The 18,942-nt window shown below is 40.3% G+C and overlaps 1 protein-coding gene across 2 annotated transcripts in view; it reads left to right on the top strand.

The window, feature by feature from the left end:
- The window catches only part of piwil2 (piwi-like RNA-mediated gene silencing 2), a 28,793-nt gene extending 20,253 nt beyond the window's left edge, over window positions 1-8,540 (top strand). For both annotated transcript variants that reach the window (XM_082553725.1, XM_082553726.1), the window contains 7 exons: window positions 102-203; window positions 346-462; window positions 4,287-4,375; window positions 5,004-5,109; window positions 5,314-5,567; window positions 6,019-6,126; window positions 8,020-8,540. In XM_082553725.1, coding sequence (XP_082409851.1) covers window positions 102-203; window positions 346-462; window positions 4,287-4,375; window positions 5,004-5,109; window positions 5,314-5,567; window positions 6,019-6,126; window positions 8,020-8,176 — 933 coding nt within the window. In that variant the 3' untranslated portion in view covers window positions 8,177-8,540. The remainder of the gene's footprint in view (window positions 1-101; window positions 204-345; window positions 463-4,286; window positions 4,376-5,003; window positions 5,110-5,313; window positions 5,568-6,018; window positions 6,127-8,019) is intronic.
- The last annotated feature ends 10,402 nt before the right edge of the window (window positions 8,541-18,942 follow it).

The raw sequence follows: 18,942 nt of genomic DNA, 5'->3' as shown, positions 1-18,942 counted from the left end.
TTCCTGTATTTTTACCTCTTTGTCATTACCAGTGAATGCTCAGATGTTTGGTGGATGTTGTTTAAGATCACTATACTCAAGCTTTTCACTCCTGTGTGCAGCCCAATTTGCAGCTTGTAGTTTGCATCATTTTTGGCAACAGAGATGATCTCTACAGTGCCATCAAGAAGCTGTGCTGTGTTAAAAATCCCATCCCATCCCAGGTTTGTGATGTTTGTGCTCTTCTTTCAGCATTAGAGGAAAGGAATGAAATGTTTACAACTTAACAAATGCATAAATAGTAATTTTGAAAATATTTTCTTCCAAAAAAGAAAGTTTGTTTCACTCTCGCCTATTTGTCATTAGGCCATCAACGTCCGCACAATTTCCCAGCAACAGAAGTTGAAGAGTGTGGCACAGAAGATACTTCTGCAGATGAACAGCAAGTTAGGAGGAGAGCTGTGGACTGTCAATGTTCCTCTGGTAAGTGTCATGACACACAAGATGACAGCTGAGCAGTTTAATATCAGAAGTGGAGTCATTTGGATTGTTAGGATATTTCCTCAGCTCAATTATTTATAACAGAGATATAGTCTTCATTTATTTTGGGGCTCCTTTACCATGGATCACTACATCAGCGTTGTGGTGTGGCTTGGAGGCAATCAGCTCACGGGCCTGCTGAGGTGTTATTGAGGTCCAGGTTACTTTGACAGTGGTTTTCAGCTCCTCTCTATTTCTGGATTGGGTGTTTCTCATCTTCTTCTTGACAATACCCTATAGATTCTCTGTGAAGTTTCAGTCGTGTCAGCACAAAAGCGAGCCTTTTTAGCAGTGACCTCCTGTGGCCTAATCTCCTTGTACAGCGTGTCAGTAACATCTGAATATCAATCAGGCTTTAGGAAAAATCACAGTACTATCACAGCTGCAATGAGTGTAGTAAATGATATTACTGTTGCACTTGATAAGAAACAACACTGCATCCCTTTTTATTGATTTGTCAAAAGCATTTGACACTGTTGATCATTGATTTTAAAACTTAGACTCCTTCAGTGAGGACTCTCTGAGAGAGCAGTGGCATGGTTCTCAAATAGGGCTGGGTATCGTCACTGATTTCTAGAATCGATTCGATCCACAATTAGATTCAATTCGATTTGATTCTGGGAAATTTTGACAGTCAGATATATTATAATTCAGATCAGTACATTTACATAATTTTGTATCTATAAAAAGGAAGCTGACACACGCAAGACTTTATCAAAGGTGTGAGCATCACAGCAGATGCCTTTGTGTCAAAGTAGCTGAAGATAAAACACAGAAAAACATGAAGGTGGTTTTCCTGGCCTGGGATTTTATAAAAAATATTCTGCAGTAGATCAAAAACGAAAGAAAACCATTAATCAACATATGAACGTTACCTCTGACGTTCCAGCGGTTTTATTAGAGACCGCTGAGCGTTTTGCATTTTGCATAATTTTAAAAAGTTTAAATTTGTTCAGTATTGAACAGCAGAAATTAGGTTGTCTTTTCGGAAGTATGTACTAAGAAAAAAAAAAAATGGCCGACAGCGCTGTAAACAACGGTAGACTTGTGCGTAACAAGCAAGCGAATAATGAAGAAAACAGATTTTTAGACGGGAAACTTCTTGAAGTACAGAGAGAGAGAAAGAGAGCTGTGCATGAAGTGTGATTTCATCCTGGTGGAAGCAAAACAGTAAAAGTCAGAGTGAATTCATGACGATGTTTATGTGAAGCGTAGTTTGGATCTTCTTTTGCTGCTGGTTCGGTCAATATTGTTTGGAGAGAGATAAAACTAAGAGCTTTAGAATCGGCGCAAAAAGGGCGTGAACACAAAGCGCGGACCCGCCGACGGATCAGAACCAGCGAGCTGTCGGCTTTCAGCCCCGACCGTGTCCGTGCCGTCAGGTGAGAAAGGCGCATCTCACTGATTCTGATCCAGGTCCGCGCTTTGTGTTTATGTCTTTGTGCAGAATCCGTGTACCTGCTCTCATTTACTGTTTTACTGTTTGGTGGTTGTTGAAAATTTGTGAGGTTTCACCTGAGATTCTGGCATTTCGGGCAAAATAAATTAATATTAAAAAATCGATTCAGGATTTTAATGACTCGATTTCACGTTATCCAAGCGAGAATCAATTTTAATCGATAAATAGATTATAAAAACCCAGCCCTATTCTCAAACTACCTCAGTAATCGTCTCGTGCATAAAATCCGACGGTCTATGTTCTGAATTTGTTACAGTGCACAACGGAGTGCCACAGGGCTCTGTATTAGGCCCCCTTCTATTTATCATTTACATAAACAATCTTGGTCTAAATGTGCCAGATGCAAACATGCACTCCTATGCTGATGACACAGTTATTACAGCTGTGGTTCAACTCTTGTCCAAGCCATTGACTCCTTGCAGAAAGCCTTTTTTGCTGTCCAGCACTCATTACTTCAGCTTAAACTTGTTCTCAATGCAGACAAAACAAACCTCGTGTTGTTTTCTAAATATGGGCCCAAACAATCCCATCAGTAACCACTCTTGAAGGTAATAAAATCTAGTTGGTTTACACGTATAAATATCTGGGTATCTTGATTGATGACGCGCTCACCTTCAAACCACATGTAGAGAATCTTGTTAAAAATCTGAAGTTAAAACTAAAGTAAGTTGTGTTTCTATTTCAATACAAAGAAGCGGCTTGTTGCTGCAACATTCTTGCCTGTGCTGGATTATGGTGATATTCTATATATGAATGCTTCTGCTCAGTGTCTTCGAATGGTTGATTCTGTGTATCATGCTTCTCTGAGGTTCATCACCAACCGTAAATCTCAGACTCACCACTGTGAGTTATACTCTCAGGTAGGATGGCCTGCTTTGGAAAGTCAGAGGAACTCTCATTTATACAGTTTTATATATAAGGCAATGCTTGGGTTGCTACCTTCTTATATATGTTCCCTGCTTGCAATGAAGCATGCTGGTCCGCATGGTTACTTGTTGCTTTCTGTTCCATTTGCCCGAACTAAATTTGGTAAAAGAGCTTTTGTCCGTTTAGCACCCCTGGCTTGGAACAAACGACTAGAAAAAGACTGAATTCATTTCATTAAGTGCTTTCAAATCTAAACTAAGAATCCTTGAGGCCAAGTCCATAACATGTAACTATTTCAATTAGATTGGTTGTCATTTTAACTGATTTTTTTATTATTATTATTATTTGAATTTTACTGAATTTTATTTATTTATTTTTCATTTATTTTTGCATGTGTGTTGTTGCTGCCTGTGTTTAATTGAGTAATTTCTGTAACTGTGAGACATCTGCTGCTGCCTATCTTGGCCAGGTCTCCCTTGAAAAGGAGGTTTTTAATCTCAATGGGATCTTTCTGGTTAAATAAAGGTTAAAGAAAAGAAAGAAAAGAACATCTGTCAGATCAGCAGTCTTTCCCATCATTACTGTTGCGCGTACTCTTCTAGACCAAGATATACATGCCATTTATACTGTTTGAATTCTCAGTGGGCTTAAAGTTTGGACTCTGGTGAAGTATCCATGTGTGAAATGATGTCTCGTTCAGGTGACCTCAGCTTTCAGGCAAAGAATGTTGCTAATTTGTATGTCTTACCAGCTGAAGCAACACTAGGTCATAATGTTTTTCTCACAGGGTTGTATGGTGGGCTTTAGTCATAATAATGGCAATATCTTAGATTCATACAATACCTGTTCAAGGGACTCGAGGTGGCTGTACCCAAAAAAGAATCAAAGGCTTCAGTGAAGGGGAGTGATGGGATCCCTTCATCTAACGTTCTTCTCACCCTGATGGGCCTATCACTATGAGCAGGTTAAATCTGAGACATGACTTTTGAAAAATTGTTCCAGAGTCCAGTTTTTGTGATCCCTGCATATTGAAACTGAATGAGAACACTGATTTTTAACTGAGGTGATTGAGGCTTGCAGTTCTTTGGATGATATTCTGGGGGTTTTTGTTTTTGTGATCCACTGGACAGGTTGTTGATGTGCTTATGGAGTAATTTTGGTAGGCTGGCCTCTCCTGTGAAGGTTCATCACTCTTCCAATTTTAATGTATTTGTATATTGACATATTTACACTCAGCATGTTTAATTAGAGTCCTGAAATATTAGAAATGGCCTTGTAACCCAGTCTGATCGATCTCAACGTCTATGTTTCTCACTTGTTCACTTGAGTTCCTTTAGATTGAGACATCATGTGTTGTCTGTGGTTGCCCTGCCATATGTATTTTAACATCATTACAGAACTTTTAACATGGGAACATGATAAACCTGTCTCCCCTGAACAGAAAAACCTGATGGTAGTTGGAGTTGATGTCCACCACGACCCCAGCAAGTCTCATCAGTCAGTTATGGGGTTTGTCGCGAGCGTGAACAGGTAAACTTCCCTTCCCATAGAGGCGATCGTGGCTCAAGAGTTGGCAGTTTGTCTTGTAATCGGAAGTTTGCCGGTTCGAGCACCAGCTCCGACAGTCTCGGTCACTGTGTCCTTGGACAAGACATTTCACCCGTTGCCTACTGGTGGTGGTCAGAGGGCCTGGTGGCGCCAGTGTCCGGCAGCCTCGCCTCTGTCAGTGCGCCCCAGGGCAGCTGTGGCTACAGTGTAGCTGCCATCACCAGTGTGTGAATGGGTGGACTGAATGTAGTGTAAAGCGCTTTGGGGTCCATAGAGACTAAGTAAAGCGCTATACAAATACAAGCCATTACAATTTTTCCCTCTTTTTGTCTAGTCGTTCTTTAGATTTCATATTTTCTCCATAGTTGAATTATTACATTTAATGTGAAGCACACAAAAAAGTGTTAGTGTGCACAAAACACTGACTTCACATTACTAGACAATGCAAAGCAATGCTGTGACTCACTGTTTTCAAGCATATTTGCATCACCTTGACAAATAAACCTTTTCATGTCGTTGCATATGAGTGCACAAACGAGAAATTATTTGACCTTGAATTGGTGAGATGCACTATGCATGCGTCCTAACAGCAGCGTGTTGTTCCCTACAGCTCATTGACCCGCTGGTACTCCAGAGTAATTTTCCAGACCCCCAATGAGGAACTGATCCATGGCTTCAGGGTTTGCTTACTGGCTGCGCTGCAGAAGTACTATGAGGTACAAATGCACTTCAGAAATGTGTTCTGATTCAGGACTCCTGTCTGTAAAGCACCACTAATTCTCACCTATCAGGGAACGCAGTATAATGAAAACAACAGTGTAGTTTGTTTCTGGGTGTTATCAAGTTTTGCTGGGTTTAATGCATTTTCATTTACTGTATTAAATTTGTATAACTTTACTTTGGTTACGCATGTCTAACAGGTAAACCACAACTTGCCAGAAAAGATTGTGGTGTACAGAGATGGTGTCTCAGACGGCCAGCTTAAAATGGTGGAGCAGTACGAGATCCCACAGTTGATCAAATGCTTTGAGACTTTCCCCAGCTACGAGCCCAAGCTGGTCTTCATCGTGGTACAAAAGCGCATTAACACCACTCTCTACTCCTGGGCTGCAAACAGCTTTGGCACTCCCCCTCCTGGAACTGTCGTGGATCACACCCTCACCCAGAAAGATTGGTTAGTCCAGGGCGGGGCGATAACAGCAAGGGGTTTGATTCCAATTGGAAGGATTGTTGGATGTCAGTTTGTTTCTGAGGCAGCATTTTATAAATGTGAGAAATGATCACAAAATGTGTAAATGTAAACACGGTGCTGCTGTTAAAGATGAGAGGCCTGCTTTTTGTGTGTGTGTTTTTTGTTGCTGTTTTTTAGTCTGAATCCAGCTTTAGGGCACAGGCGACCTGCTTCAGTAGTCTACACTGGCAGCTCAGTTTAAAGGCGATGATGCTAATGTGTAGTAAACAGCATTTCATGAAAATATCTTGTAAAAATACACGAGAGAGAAATGTGAATTTAAACATGTGCACAGCAAAACTGCTACGACAGATGTACTGGCAGCTGTAGCAGAGGAAATGTTTCGATTCTGTAAAGTTTCCCAAACCAAAGTGATTGTTTCCCCCCTGCTCAGGGTGGACTTCTACCTGATGGCTCATCACATTCGGCAGGGCTGCGGACTTCCGACACACTACATCTCTTTATATAACACGGCAAACCTCACACCAGACCATTTGCAAAGGTATGATCCAGTTTCCTTTCCACTAAGCAATATCTGCATTTAATATTTGATCATTACAAGATTGAGGTTGTTTTTTTAGGTCATCGCTGTAGCTGTAAGAAAAAGAGCCTTTATCACACCACTAAAGCAGAGTATTGAAAATCTTCGGGGCAGTCTTCCTTCTGTCTAAAGGGGAAAAAACACAAAAGTACTCACAAGCTTACTCCATTTGGTTTGTAAATATGCTTCCTGAATACGATGTAACAGTAAAGTTGACGTCTGTATGATGTAATGTCTGTTTAGTTTGAGCAGCTCATGAAGAAAAGTAAAGATAGTCGCACAGAACTGCACAGAGCATCTGTCATGACAAAACAGCATTGTACCTGACTAAGAGCCATAGGGTCTGTCATAATTCAGTACATAATCATAATCTTTATATGGTTTGCAAAATAACTCTGCTACACAGTGAGTCTGTGATGCTCTGTTATACAGCTGTGTACGATACACAGTGAAGTAGAAAGATGTAGCCCTATGTATGTAAAAATCTCAAAGTATTATTCACTGTATTATGTTGTGTACATGTCATTCAGATTTGTCTGAATTTCTAAGGCTACATTCACACTGCAGGTCTTGATACTCAATTCTGATTTTTTGATCAAAGTTTTTTTTGTCTGCTCGTTCACACTACAAATAAAATGCGACAGCAAACGTGCTCTACTGTGAACGCTCAAAGCGGCCCGCATGCGCAAAAGAAGACGTCACACACAACGCGCTCTGTTTAGACCCAGAGCAAACAGTATTGTTTGACTGATGGCCCTTAATATGCAGACTTCGGACTTTACGTTTCCCAATTTTTGCTTTTAGTTATTTTGTTATTTACATAATAATGTAGATAACCTAATAATGATCCTTATTGCTGTTTTAGAGGAGCACTGCTTTCTGTCAGAATCTGCAGATTATACAGTACAAATAAAATGTTCACGTTGTCTTCCCAACAGTTTCACTAACATCTACACTGGATGGTCAGGAAGTGTTCACGACGTCTTCTCCGGTGCTGATAATTGGCGTCTGTCTTCTCTCAGTGACGTAAAAGACGGATTTAATGCGACCTGACCGTTCAAACAGCAGTCGCTTTCTAAAACATCGGATAGGTATCGGATTCCGGACCACATACAAAAGTGACCCAGATCGGATTTGAAAATATCGGATTTGTGCCGTTCACACTGTCATACCATGATCGGATAGATGGGTCGCATAGGGTCAAAGAAATCGGATTTGATGCGCTTTCGCCTGCAGTGTGAACGTAGCCTAAGATCTCCAATAAGTTTATAGCGTTTATAGCGTGTTTGTCAGTTCAGAGCTGATACGTGTTTGAATAAAAAGAGATTTTTGGTGCCAATCATGTCCCAAGATGTAGCAAAATCGTGCATTTTGATATCAAAATTTTGCCCAGCCTCCAGTTGTCAGTAAGACACACAATCAGTCAAACATCAGCTTCTACTGTTTAGTCTGGACCTGTATCCCCCAGCTGGTCTTGGCAGATGGCTGAGCCTCCCTGAGCCTAGTACTGCCCAAAGGTTTCCTCCTGCTAAAAGGAAAAAACCTTCCTGTTGCCAGAGTAGTAGACCATACTTGCAAAAACACAAATGGAGTAGAGCTGAGTAGAGATTGTGTGTCAGGAGTTTGAGTGGTTCTGTACACATTTATATCTTGGAACTGTACTAGATGCATTTTCAAGTAATTAACCACCACCCCCCTTTTATTTTAAGCCTCACTGGTATTTACCTCGAGTCTATTGTTTTCCAAAGTATTGCTGTGATTTCTTTTTTTGTGTATCTTCCACACAAATTGGGATTTATTGTGAATGTGTGTACAGTTCAAAAACACTTCATTGTTGATTTGGTGTCTTGCCAGGTTGACCTTCAAGATGTGCCATTTGTACTGGAACTGGCCCGGCACCATTCGCGTTCCAGCACCCTGCAAATATGCCCACAAACTGGCTTTCCTGTCTGGCCAGTACCTTCACTCAGAGCCGGCCATCCAGCTCTCAGACAAGCTCTTCTTCCTTTGAGTTATTCTTTGCCTTGATGCAGACGGCAGTTACCTGTTTTTAATGACAACTCATTTACTTTAATGAGGGATTCATTAATAACCTAGAATATCGTTGCACACATTGTAATAATTATAATCAGTGTTATTTTAAGAGTTTGTTCATTTTAAGGTCAGTTCAGTTATTTAAAAAAAGAAAGAAAGTGGTTTAAGTTTAGGAAGTTTTACTGGGTTTTCACATTTTTGTCTTTTAGTAATTACGTTCAGTAATGCAGCAGTGTTCTTAATGTTTGCACCAATTCAGCTTTCAGCTGTACAGATTTGTAGCTTGTAGTATTTCAAATCTTTAAATAAAACACGAGCCTGTTTGTGTGGTGCTGTCATTATCATGATCGGTCTCTTTATTTTTATTTAAGCCTTTAATGCTTCACTTACAAAACTGTCTGCTGGTAGACATAAGAGCCAAATGCCCCCCATCACTCTCACACTTTAAATTCTTATCAGATAGAGAATAATTATGAAAAAAAAATTATTCAATGAAAAATATGATATGAGTATTCATAAAGGAAAGAATGGATATGGTGATCCTAGCAATAGTCATGTTGACTTTACACTGTCACTTTTTTTCCATATATATGTGTAATTGGTTGGCACATGGAAAATTGTGCTAAACACTCTCCTTTAAAGATAACTGTAAAAAAAAAAACACATCTCCAAGCAAGTAGTTGAGCGTGTAATTTATGGAGTGTCAAGAGTGCTAAAATTAAAATAAACAATTAATTAATGAGTGTCAAATTCATTAAATCACATGAGTTAAATTGGAAATAAATGTATTTAGTATATAAATAAACTGTTAATTCATTTCAAACCAACTGATTCATTCATTATTTAGAAGCAGTTGATTATTAATTTTTTCCATGGTTACTGTGATGCACTGCACCATGAATTTATTTCATCTGTCAACCTCACCCATCAGAGTTAGGGGGCGGGGCTAACAATTAAATGGTTAAAACACTGCTTTAGTCCAGAGTCGATTCCTTTAGATGCCATCTCTCAGTACCAAGTAAAGAGATCATACATGCATACTTGATAGTTCTTATTTGGCACGTTGGCTCACGAGTCCAGACTTCTGAAGATGAGAGAACACAGCTGACAGGGAGACGGCAGCATCATTTGCCCTTCACTGTGTACTTAAACAACTACCACAGACCTTCCACAGCACAAGAAAGACTGAGTGGACTGGCAGTAATTAGTATTGTAGAGTGTTTAGCTTATTTTAGAGTTTAGAAATGTGTTAACATAGAATGTAGAACTATTGTAGAGACACTGACACTGCCCTCAATGTAATAAAGGCCTGATTCTGTCCTGAACTTACGAGTAGATTGTAGGAGACCCCTCCCCCACTTGAACTGTGAGAGTAAAACGGAGAGGAGTTAATGCTGAGTGGAAATTCCCCAGAGAATGTTTGGGTGGGGGTCTCAACATTTGTAACTGGATAACTGTGGTCTGGAAGGGAGATGGGTTTTTATGACCTCTAGAGAGTCACCTACACCCACAGTGTTTTAACTGTCACGCACACACATCCACACGCACACTCACTCATGTGCACTCACACATACACACAGGTATGCGTACACAGTCACACACGAGCACTCACATAGACACGTGGGAACGCACACATGTAGGCATTCATGTGCTCGTGCACACAGACACAGTTTGCAGCACACCGTGGGGGGTTTTATGATGGGGACGCCTCTATAAAGCTGGCTGTAACTAACAAAGGGGTGAAGATTTGGAGAGGGACACACCGGCCTCGTCTTCCCTTCTAGAAGTGCATGCTTAAATGAAGATGAATAAAGGTTTTGTGAAATGACTACTGAGTTCCGGTGCCGTCTCTGGAAGTTTCGACGAATAAAAGAACCGGGGTAAAACTGATTTTGTAACAGTTTTAACAACAAAGTTGGCCATCAGATTTCTTGCAGTGATGTAATAAATGATTTTCCCTCTAGAAAAGCTGGAAAACAAAAATGTTAAGAGGATTGAATGTTGAGGAAAACCAAAAAAGTCAAAAGTCTGGATTCCAATCATTCATTTTCAAATGTAGTTCTTCTTATTTTCACCAAAGTGTTTACACATGTTTACATATGTTTATATACTTTTCAGAACAAATTATTCAATTTTGGATTTGATTTCTAAAGCATGTTCTCTTGTCGGGTAGCATAAGATAAACATCAAAGAGGGTGATAAGTGAACAGCATCAGCATACTAGTCAAGTTCCTTTTAAGTATACTTTATTTCTGGCATCTCCATTCTACCATAAAACAACCAACCTGGTAGGCAAAATCCCACTTGCTTTATACAGGACTTTACACACACCTGAACATCATTAGTCTCTACCGCTGGAAAAAAAATAGGTCCGACCAAACAATACGATTCTAAACGAAGAACAGAAATAAGATTATACATGAAACTCATTTACACGCCTAAATGGTTTGAAAAGTAAAACACTGCATATAAATAACAATCTATATGTGTTTGCCTGAATCTTCCACCACAAACAGAAAGAGGACATGTGAGCTGCTGTCTGAGTATCAATGCAAATACACACCAGAAATTGTTTAGTAAAGACAAATTTAATAAATGAAAGCTGTTGAGAGGCCCTTTAATGTTTTTCTTTGGATCATCCTTTGATCCATCTATCCATTTTCTTCTGCTTATCTAGTTCATGGCTGGAGCCATTAGGGACAACATCACCAAGAATTAGAGGAATAGTCCGAATGAGCCACAGCGTTTGACTGGCATTAAGACTGAAGCCAAAACAAGTTTTTGTTTGTTGAACGATTCTTTTTATCCACAAAGCTAAAACTGATACACAAACACGCTGGAGTATGTTTTCAGTTGAAATGAAGCACCTTCTGACTAAATACTTTGTCAGTAAAACACATTCTACAGTCGTAGCTTGCAGAGAACGATTCAACATAACTAAGAACTGAGTTCAAACCTCAATTATCACCAGTTACTTGTGCATTGTTCAGTCAATGATACTTATTGAAACCACTGTTTTCTAATACCTATGCATAAAGGTAAAGAACAATAACAGAGTTATCTTTATTTTAGATGTCAAAAAGTAATTGCGGCTCCCAGTGTTTTCTTTTCCATGGAAACGGGGTCCAAACGGCTCTTTGGGTGTTAAAGGTTGCTGACCCCTACCCTAGGAGAATTTGATGTTTCAGTCATCATCATAAACTTAAATTTGCATTGTGCCATTTGAGAATAATGGTTGATGTCTGTAACATCTGTCATCAGAAAAATCCTCACACATAGCTGGTTTATTCATGTGTCATGAAACTTCTGCATTTTTGAAAATCAAAGCTAATGTTTTAAAAAGATGTACATAAATGAAAGTGTTGTTTACTGGATATTGTTTATATAAAGCAGATGATTCGCTTCTCTTTGAAATATATCGCACCCACAAATTAATTTAAACTGGGATCCATGTTCAGTAATATCTGACTGATGTGGATTTTGAATATTACATGTAACATGTCCAGAAGAACTATGATAAAAATTTAAATGCATTCTAAAACCTGCACACGCATGGTCACGTAAACGTAAACTGCAGTGAACATTCATCTTAGGATCAAACGAGAACACATTTTTTTGCCTGCAGGGTGTAATTAATGAAAAAAACCTAAAATGCTGGATTAACGCACTAGGTGTACTGTCCAAGGATCTACAAATGTAACATTAGCATGGCCAATTATGCAAATTAGGCGATGACATCATTTAGCGACTTCTAGGACAACCAATAGCGATTTTCCTTACTGAGGAGTTGGCAACACTGTTTGGCAGTCATTGAACGCATCACAGTGCCGTGAGCAAAGGCCTAGTCCAACTGCAGAATTTCTTCTTTTCCTCCCGTCGATCTGGTGAGATGCATGCTGTTCTGGTGCCCTCTGCGATCTGGAAACCTGGGTACATTTAACACCAGTCACTGTAGATAGGTTTACAAAACATTTGTACTTAAAACTGATGCTTTAATGTGTTGTTAGAGAGAGAAATCATGAAGCGGTACGCGCTGAGCCGAGTCCGACAAGCATCCGCCATTACACCAACTCCTCTGGTGAGTTAGCTTGGAGCTCATGTTTACATTGAATATTATGTCCATTTTTATGCTGCAGCCAGGTGTCAAGTTAACTGTTGGGATGTTTTTTTTTTTTGTTTGTTTGTTTTTTTTGTTGAGGAAGAAAGCTAAATGTTCTAGAATGTGTGAATGAGCTTAGCTGAATGTTAGCAAGCTAGCGGCTAAGCAAGCCTGGCTACCCTCATAATATGGCGGCCGATACAAGGTCAATTACCGAGTTGATGTGTTTATGCCTAAGAATTTTATTTTATTTTTTTTTACATGAACAAGCCTGTATTTTTTTTTGATGTTGAGACTGCTAGATGAGCCGTTAGTGATACTGGAAGTCATGAATATGCTTTGGTTAATTCTCCAGCATCCGGGTGTGTGTAGGCTGGTTTTTCCTTTGGTATCCTGTTCCTACTGGATGATGTTCCTCATCTGATGACTCCACTGAAACATCCTACCTGGTAGATGGTCGTTGCTACAAGTGGATGCTTCTGCTTTCTGGATGCTGTTACTGGATACTACACTGTTCCAACAGGGTGGTAGGAACAAATTGGAGGGCCCCAACGTTGCACTTTACCTTTCCCTGAGCTCAGGTGTTTGTTTGTTTTTTGGCCAAAGGACCTTGATAAATTTTTTTTGGTTTTTTTTGTTTTTTTTGGGAACATTGAGTGGAAAGACAGTAAAAGAAAAGGGTTATTGTTTAAAATTGTGTTTTAATAAATGTGTCTATGTTAAGTGAGTGTGGTGTTCGTTGTGTGCTGGAGGTCTTACTGTTCCTATGGTGGAGCAGCTACTACCAAACTCCTTTACAAAACTAGCCTCTGATGGGTTACAGAGTTTTGGGACACATTTCAATTCTTGTAACCTCTTTCTATACAAATTGTGATTCTTTCTTTTTTTGGGGGGGGGCTAAAACATTGTGGTGAAATTGATGATACAGACAGTCCTGATTTCCAAGCATTAATGCTTTGGTGTAAGTACAGATTGAGTTACAAGTGGAGAGCCAGCCAGGAGATTGGACGATAGTAGCACCTTGACTTTCCAGCTCACAACACCCACCTTTTCATTTTTCTCAACCGCATTGAGTTGGACATTGTACCTTTGCAGATGCTTTAATGTAGACCAGCAGTCCCCAACCTTTTTTGCGCCACGGACCGGTTTATGCCCGACAATATTTTCACGGACCGGCCTTTAAGGTGTCGCGGATAAATACAACAAAATAAAACTAGTACCGGTACCAAAAAAAATGATTTATTCATAACACACGTGAAAAGACCCAGGAAAACCGAGTTAACGATAAAAACGATAACAAAATAACGCTGAAAAACGATAAAAACCCTGAAAACCATTCATTTCACACCTGAACCTCAACTCTCGCGGCCCGGTACCAAACGACTCACGGACCGGTACCGGTCCGAGGCCCGGGGGTTGGGGACCGCTGATGTAGATAGCTAATGCTCACTTTTTGTGACTGGAATTGAAAGGATTTAAACAGATTATGACAGTGCTAGTGTTTTTTTTCAGTTAATGGTGAAGTTTCTCGGATAGTTCGGATTCCTGATGAACCAAACCATCCAGAAGGTAGAGTCCTGGTAGAATATTCGTCTGATCAAGCCATTCCCAAGATCAACCAAGGTCTTTGGTGACTAGCCTAGCCCCAAGAATCCTGCTGTTGGTTCGTTTGTTAAAACCATTTGAGATGTTGCTCAGGAAGAGGTATACAAGTGGATCTTCCCCTCAGTGATTCTTCCTTTAGGGTTAGGAACATTCTTGAAAGTTTGCTCAGTCCAGCGACAGATGTTTTTAAGTTGTTTGGTTTGAGCTCCCCACCCAGAGCTTATATTACGCAGCTTGATTCTGCTTTTAGTCTTGTAGATAACGGAGAAGAGGTTTTTTTTTTTTTGTTTTGTTTTTTTTGCAACCTTTCTCAGCTCCAGTCAGAATAGCAGAGAAAAGCCCTCAGCATATTTGAACAGACTCCATAGCCTCCTTACTTCTACTTCTAGAGGGGGAGTCTCTGTTGAAACACCTGCTAAGACAGTTCAATAGAGGCTGCTGGGATGAGTCTCATCATAGCTCTCCAGCTAGAGAACAAAAAGAACAGTCCACCAGCATTTTCAGAAATACTCCTTGTGTTGAGAACTGAGGAAGGTGCTAGATCTGCAAAGCTAGACAAGATGAAAAAATATCTTGGTTCTACAAAAGTCAGCTGTACATGCCCACTCCATTTTTGATGTATTTTAGTATTTAGTATTTATTTATTTATTGTCATTGTCAAGAACAATGAAATTGCGTTGTACCCTCCTATGATGATGAGCCTGTGCCAATACAGACTACAAAACAGAGCAAGGCATCTAAGCTTGAAAGGAGATTGGATAAGCTTGCAAAGCAAGTAGAGAAACTGAGCCAAAGGTCCATGAATCCTCCTTTTGACAGTGAGCTTAGTGCAGCGTCAAAACAGAGAAAACAAACTGTTAAACTTCAAAATAAGACAGATCAGTTGTCTAAGAAACTTAGAGAGCTCGCTCGGTACCAGAAATGTCCTAAAGAAAATAAGTGATGGCACAGATTACTTAATGGCAAGAAACAGCAGTGGCAGGAGACCTGTTAAGGTTCCCTGTCTGCCAGAAGTGTGGTTCAGCTTTAGATGTGGTGAAGATGACCATACTGCTGCTCGACGTCTGAATGAACCTAACCAGACATTAGTCTGTCAGGCAAAGCAAGAAAGGTTCCAAGCCCAACAGGTTACTGAGCCTTTTACTTTAAACTTGTAGCAGCTCTTGTTGTGGGACGCCCAGGAGCTGAGACCAGCATCAATCCCACCTTATTTGACCAAAGCATTCATTTTCAGAGAAAAATAAAAACCCAGACAATGGTTGAAGATTTTGATTCCAAATCTCGCTTGCCAGCCAGTCTGCTAGATCCTCATTGTGCAGCTTCTGTTTTGTGTGAGGGTGTGCAATGCAATTCCATGATGGATTGTGGTTCACAAGTCACTACAATGTGCTAATTGTTTCAGAAAGATAAACTTGCACATCTCCCCATTCAGCCAATTGAAGCATTGTTTGAGATTGAGGGAGCAGGTGAACAGCATGTCCACTACCTACCTTGGTTATGTTGGTTACATGCTCATTGAAACCATCCCAGTTCTGTGAGCATAGCAGCCACCTAGTTAAACTCTAGAATTTTCTTTTCCTCCCATCAATCTGACGAGGAGCATGCTGTTCTCTTAAACACTTCATGCTGTAAGCTAATGATAGTTATATTAGAGCAGATGCATGCTGGTGCAATAGGCTGTCGACTAATTGCAAAAATAATTGATGACTAGTGGACTATCAAAATAATCGTTTGTGGCAGCCCTAGTTTCAACATTTGAATGAATGAATGAAGATTCATATGTAAAATGCATTCTTATCTTGTTTTGGTGAGAGGGCCTTTAATGTTTCTCTTTGGATCATCCTTCCATCTTTCCATCCATCTCTTCTGCTTATCTGGTTCAAGGTTGGAGCCGTCCCAGCTGTTATGGGGCTAGAGGCGGGCAAAACCTGGACAGGTGGCCAGTCTAACACAGAGAAACACACAACCATTCACACTCACATTCAACCTAACTGCATCGCTCTGGACTGTGGGAAGAAGCTGGAGTACCTGAAGGGATCCACAAAGGCACGAGGACTCTCTTGCTCTCAGGTCACTGCCGTTCACGCTGCTCTGAACACTCTGTTGTCTTTGGAACAAATAACACCAAATGAGAGTGAATCACTTCAGAACAACAGGAACACTCCTGGTTATTGTGAGCAAACATCATAACAAGATGAATATATTTACCATTTTAATGAGGGAGAATCTTCTGTGTGGAGTTTCTTCTCAGCGTGACTCTTTTTCCTGACTTTTAGAAACAAGAGGCAGAAAAGAAAGAATAAAAGTTAAAACCTCCACAATTTTCAAGTATTTTAGGACAGAATTTTAGAAACAACCTTAAACACTATTTACTACTTACCACTTTGTTCAGGCTTGCTGGTGTTCGACATGCTTCACTTTATATTAAATCCTGAAGCGCTTCCTCAGTGGAGTCGGGCTCTGGATGCTGTTGTCTTCCTCTTAGCACCCTTTGCTGACGTCTTCAGAAAACGGCAGAGAACCGACATGAGAACTCTGCCGTCTGCGCTGTAGTCTGTTACTCTCCAGCGGTTCGTCATCTCCGTGTCCTCTGTTCGGTAAACGGTGGAGATGACTCTGGTGACGGGGAGGCCGTCGACAGTCAGGGTGCGGACGCAGTTCCTCCGGTCTGCCTTCAGCACAGCGAGATATGCTTTCTCGGGAAGAACTGGAGTCAGGAAGCGTGGATGAGAGCTGGAGCCCACAGGCGGCAGCATCATCCCAGCTGGTGAGTCCGTAGGAGGAGAAGGAGCGGTGTTCTCTCTCTGGCTCAGCCTCACATGGACAAATGGTGTCGTCACCTGGTCCCGGTGGAGCAATCCTTTAAACAGTATGTGAGGAAAGTCCTTGGACCCCGTCACCAGGTTATGGTATAGAGTGAGGACCAGGTGGGACATGGAGTCCAGATTGCTGTTGGTCAGTTGACGGTTCCTCAAGTTAATGACGACCATCTGACGTGAAATGGTTGGACTCACCAGCTCAGCTACGAGGAAACAAAGCGTGCGTCTACATTAATCATGTGATCGCACAAATTAAAGCCTGAATTTAAATTGTCAAGACATGGCTTCACATCATCATATGTTATTCCACACACAGTAAGAAGCTCCCAGCAGAACTCATTGTTTATGAAAGCCTTCACATTTTCATGTGGTGTAAGGCTGCATGGACTCTCATTGAGGTTTTAATACGCATTCACATTAAGGACTAACGTTTTCATATTAGTTGAGCAACAATCTGCTGAGAATAAAGCAGCTGCACACCTCTATATTGGAGGCGCACAGCAGTCTGACATATTATATTATACCTTTTAGCCTGCTGTACTTACCATAGCATTGATCTTTCTCACGCTCAATCAAAAGGGATAGCAGGTGCATCTAACGATCTAAGTCGGCAGAAATCATTTTGCAATTCCTTCGTTTCTTGAAAAGTTCGGAAAATCCGAGTTTTCACAGCACTAGTAGGAAAAAGCTGCTGTTTGCACTGAAATGTGAAACCGAATTCCAATTTTTCCTTCTGTTTTTATATCCATAGCTCAAACACGCCATCCTCATCACCATGACTCCCAGTGTCACCTAAAACCAATTTCATTTATTCAAAAGAAAAAATTATTTTTCTCATTTAATTTTACTATTGCATGTTCTTTTTTTGCCAATCTTTGTGGTTTTCTATGCTGTTAAAAAAAAAAAAAAAAAATCACCACTTTATAAAAAAAATTACTGAAATTCGTAATGACTATTCAGACTTGATGCAGCCTCAATCATCCAGGAAAGTAAATCTCCAAAAGTTGATTCTGTTCATCTGGACGTAGTGAGTGGGAGAAACGTTTCGTCACTCATCCAAGTGACTTCTTTGCCAATGTTGTGATGTTGTGCCAAAAAGTAATCTGTGTCCAAGAAGTAATTAACAGTATTTAAAGCTATCAAGTATTTGTCTTTCAGCTTGCTCTGAAGAACACAGGTCTTTACCATTAGGCTCCCTACTGTTGTGTAAGCAAAAATGCTGAGTGTAACTCAGGTTTTCCGAAGATTGAGATTTCTGATCATTTGGCAGTCATTGAATGCATCACAGCACGTCATTAGCCATTTCCAGGCATCCATGAAAACAGAATTTATTAAATTTAAGTTAGCAGGGAATTTGCTCGCTAGTTTTCACCCAGGCATAATATAGCATGTTCTGACTGAGAGATATCTGAAAAAATTAAAAAATAAAAGTTGAAGCGAGGGTTCCCGATGGTTAGGGACAAATGCAGTTGCTTGGCAGGATCCTGCAAAGAACCAAACTTCAGTCAGAACAACTGAGATAATCCATCCACAATACGAGGTTAGTCATTATTTACTGCTGCATGAGCTAGGTTGTAGTTAAATCATAAGGTTTTAAAACCCGAGAGATTTCCACAGTGATCACTGACTTTTTTTTCTTTTCTTTTTTTTGGGCCTTGTTAAGATGGAACAAAATACAAAGCATTACAACATGTTAAAAACACAACAGCTTTAATAAACAGAGTAGTCTGAACCCAGGAGCAGGATTCATCACGTCATTTAAAGACCGGATAGGCCTAGTCCAGGTCCAGGCCTTGATGTTTTCATGCCTAAAAAAGTTGAACAGTGTTTGTTTTCGGTTTTTTTGTTTTTTGTTTGTTTTGTTTTTTTACATGAACAAGCCTGTATTTTTTTTGATGTTGAGACTGCTAGATGAGCCGTTAGTGATACTGGAAGTCATGAATATGCTTTGGTTAATTCTCCAGCATCCGGGTGTGTGTAGGCTGGTTTTTCCTTTGGTATCCTGTTCCTACTGGATGATGTTCCTCATCTGATGACTCCACTGAAACATCCTACCTGGTAGATGGTCGTTGCTGCAAGTGGATGTTTCTGCTTTCTGGATGCTGTTACTGGATACTACACTGTTCCAACAGGGTGGTAGGAACAAATTGGAGGGCCCCAACGTTGCACTTTACCTTTCCCTGAGCTCAGGTGTTTGTTTGTTTTTTGGCCAAAGGACCT

The sequence above is a fragment of the Aulonocara stuartgranti genome (genome assembly GCF_965226115.1).
Source record: "Aulonocara stuartgranti genome assembly, chromosome: 12".
Lineage (NCBI taxonomy): Eukaryota > Metazoa > Chordata > Actinopteri > Cichliformes > Cichlidae > Aulonocara > Aulonocara stuartgranti.
Note: the sequence above shows the minus strand (reverse complement) of the source record. Positions and strands in the feature narration are given on the sequence as shown.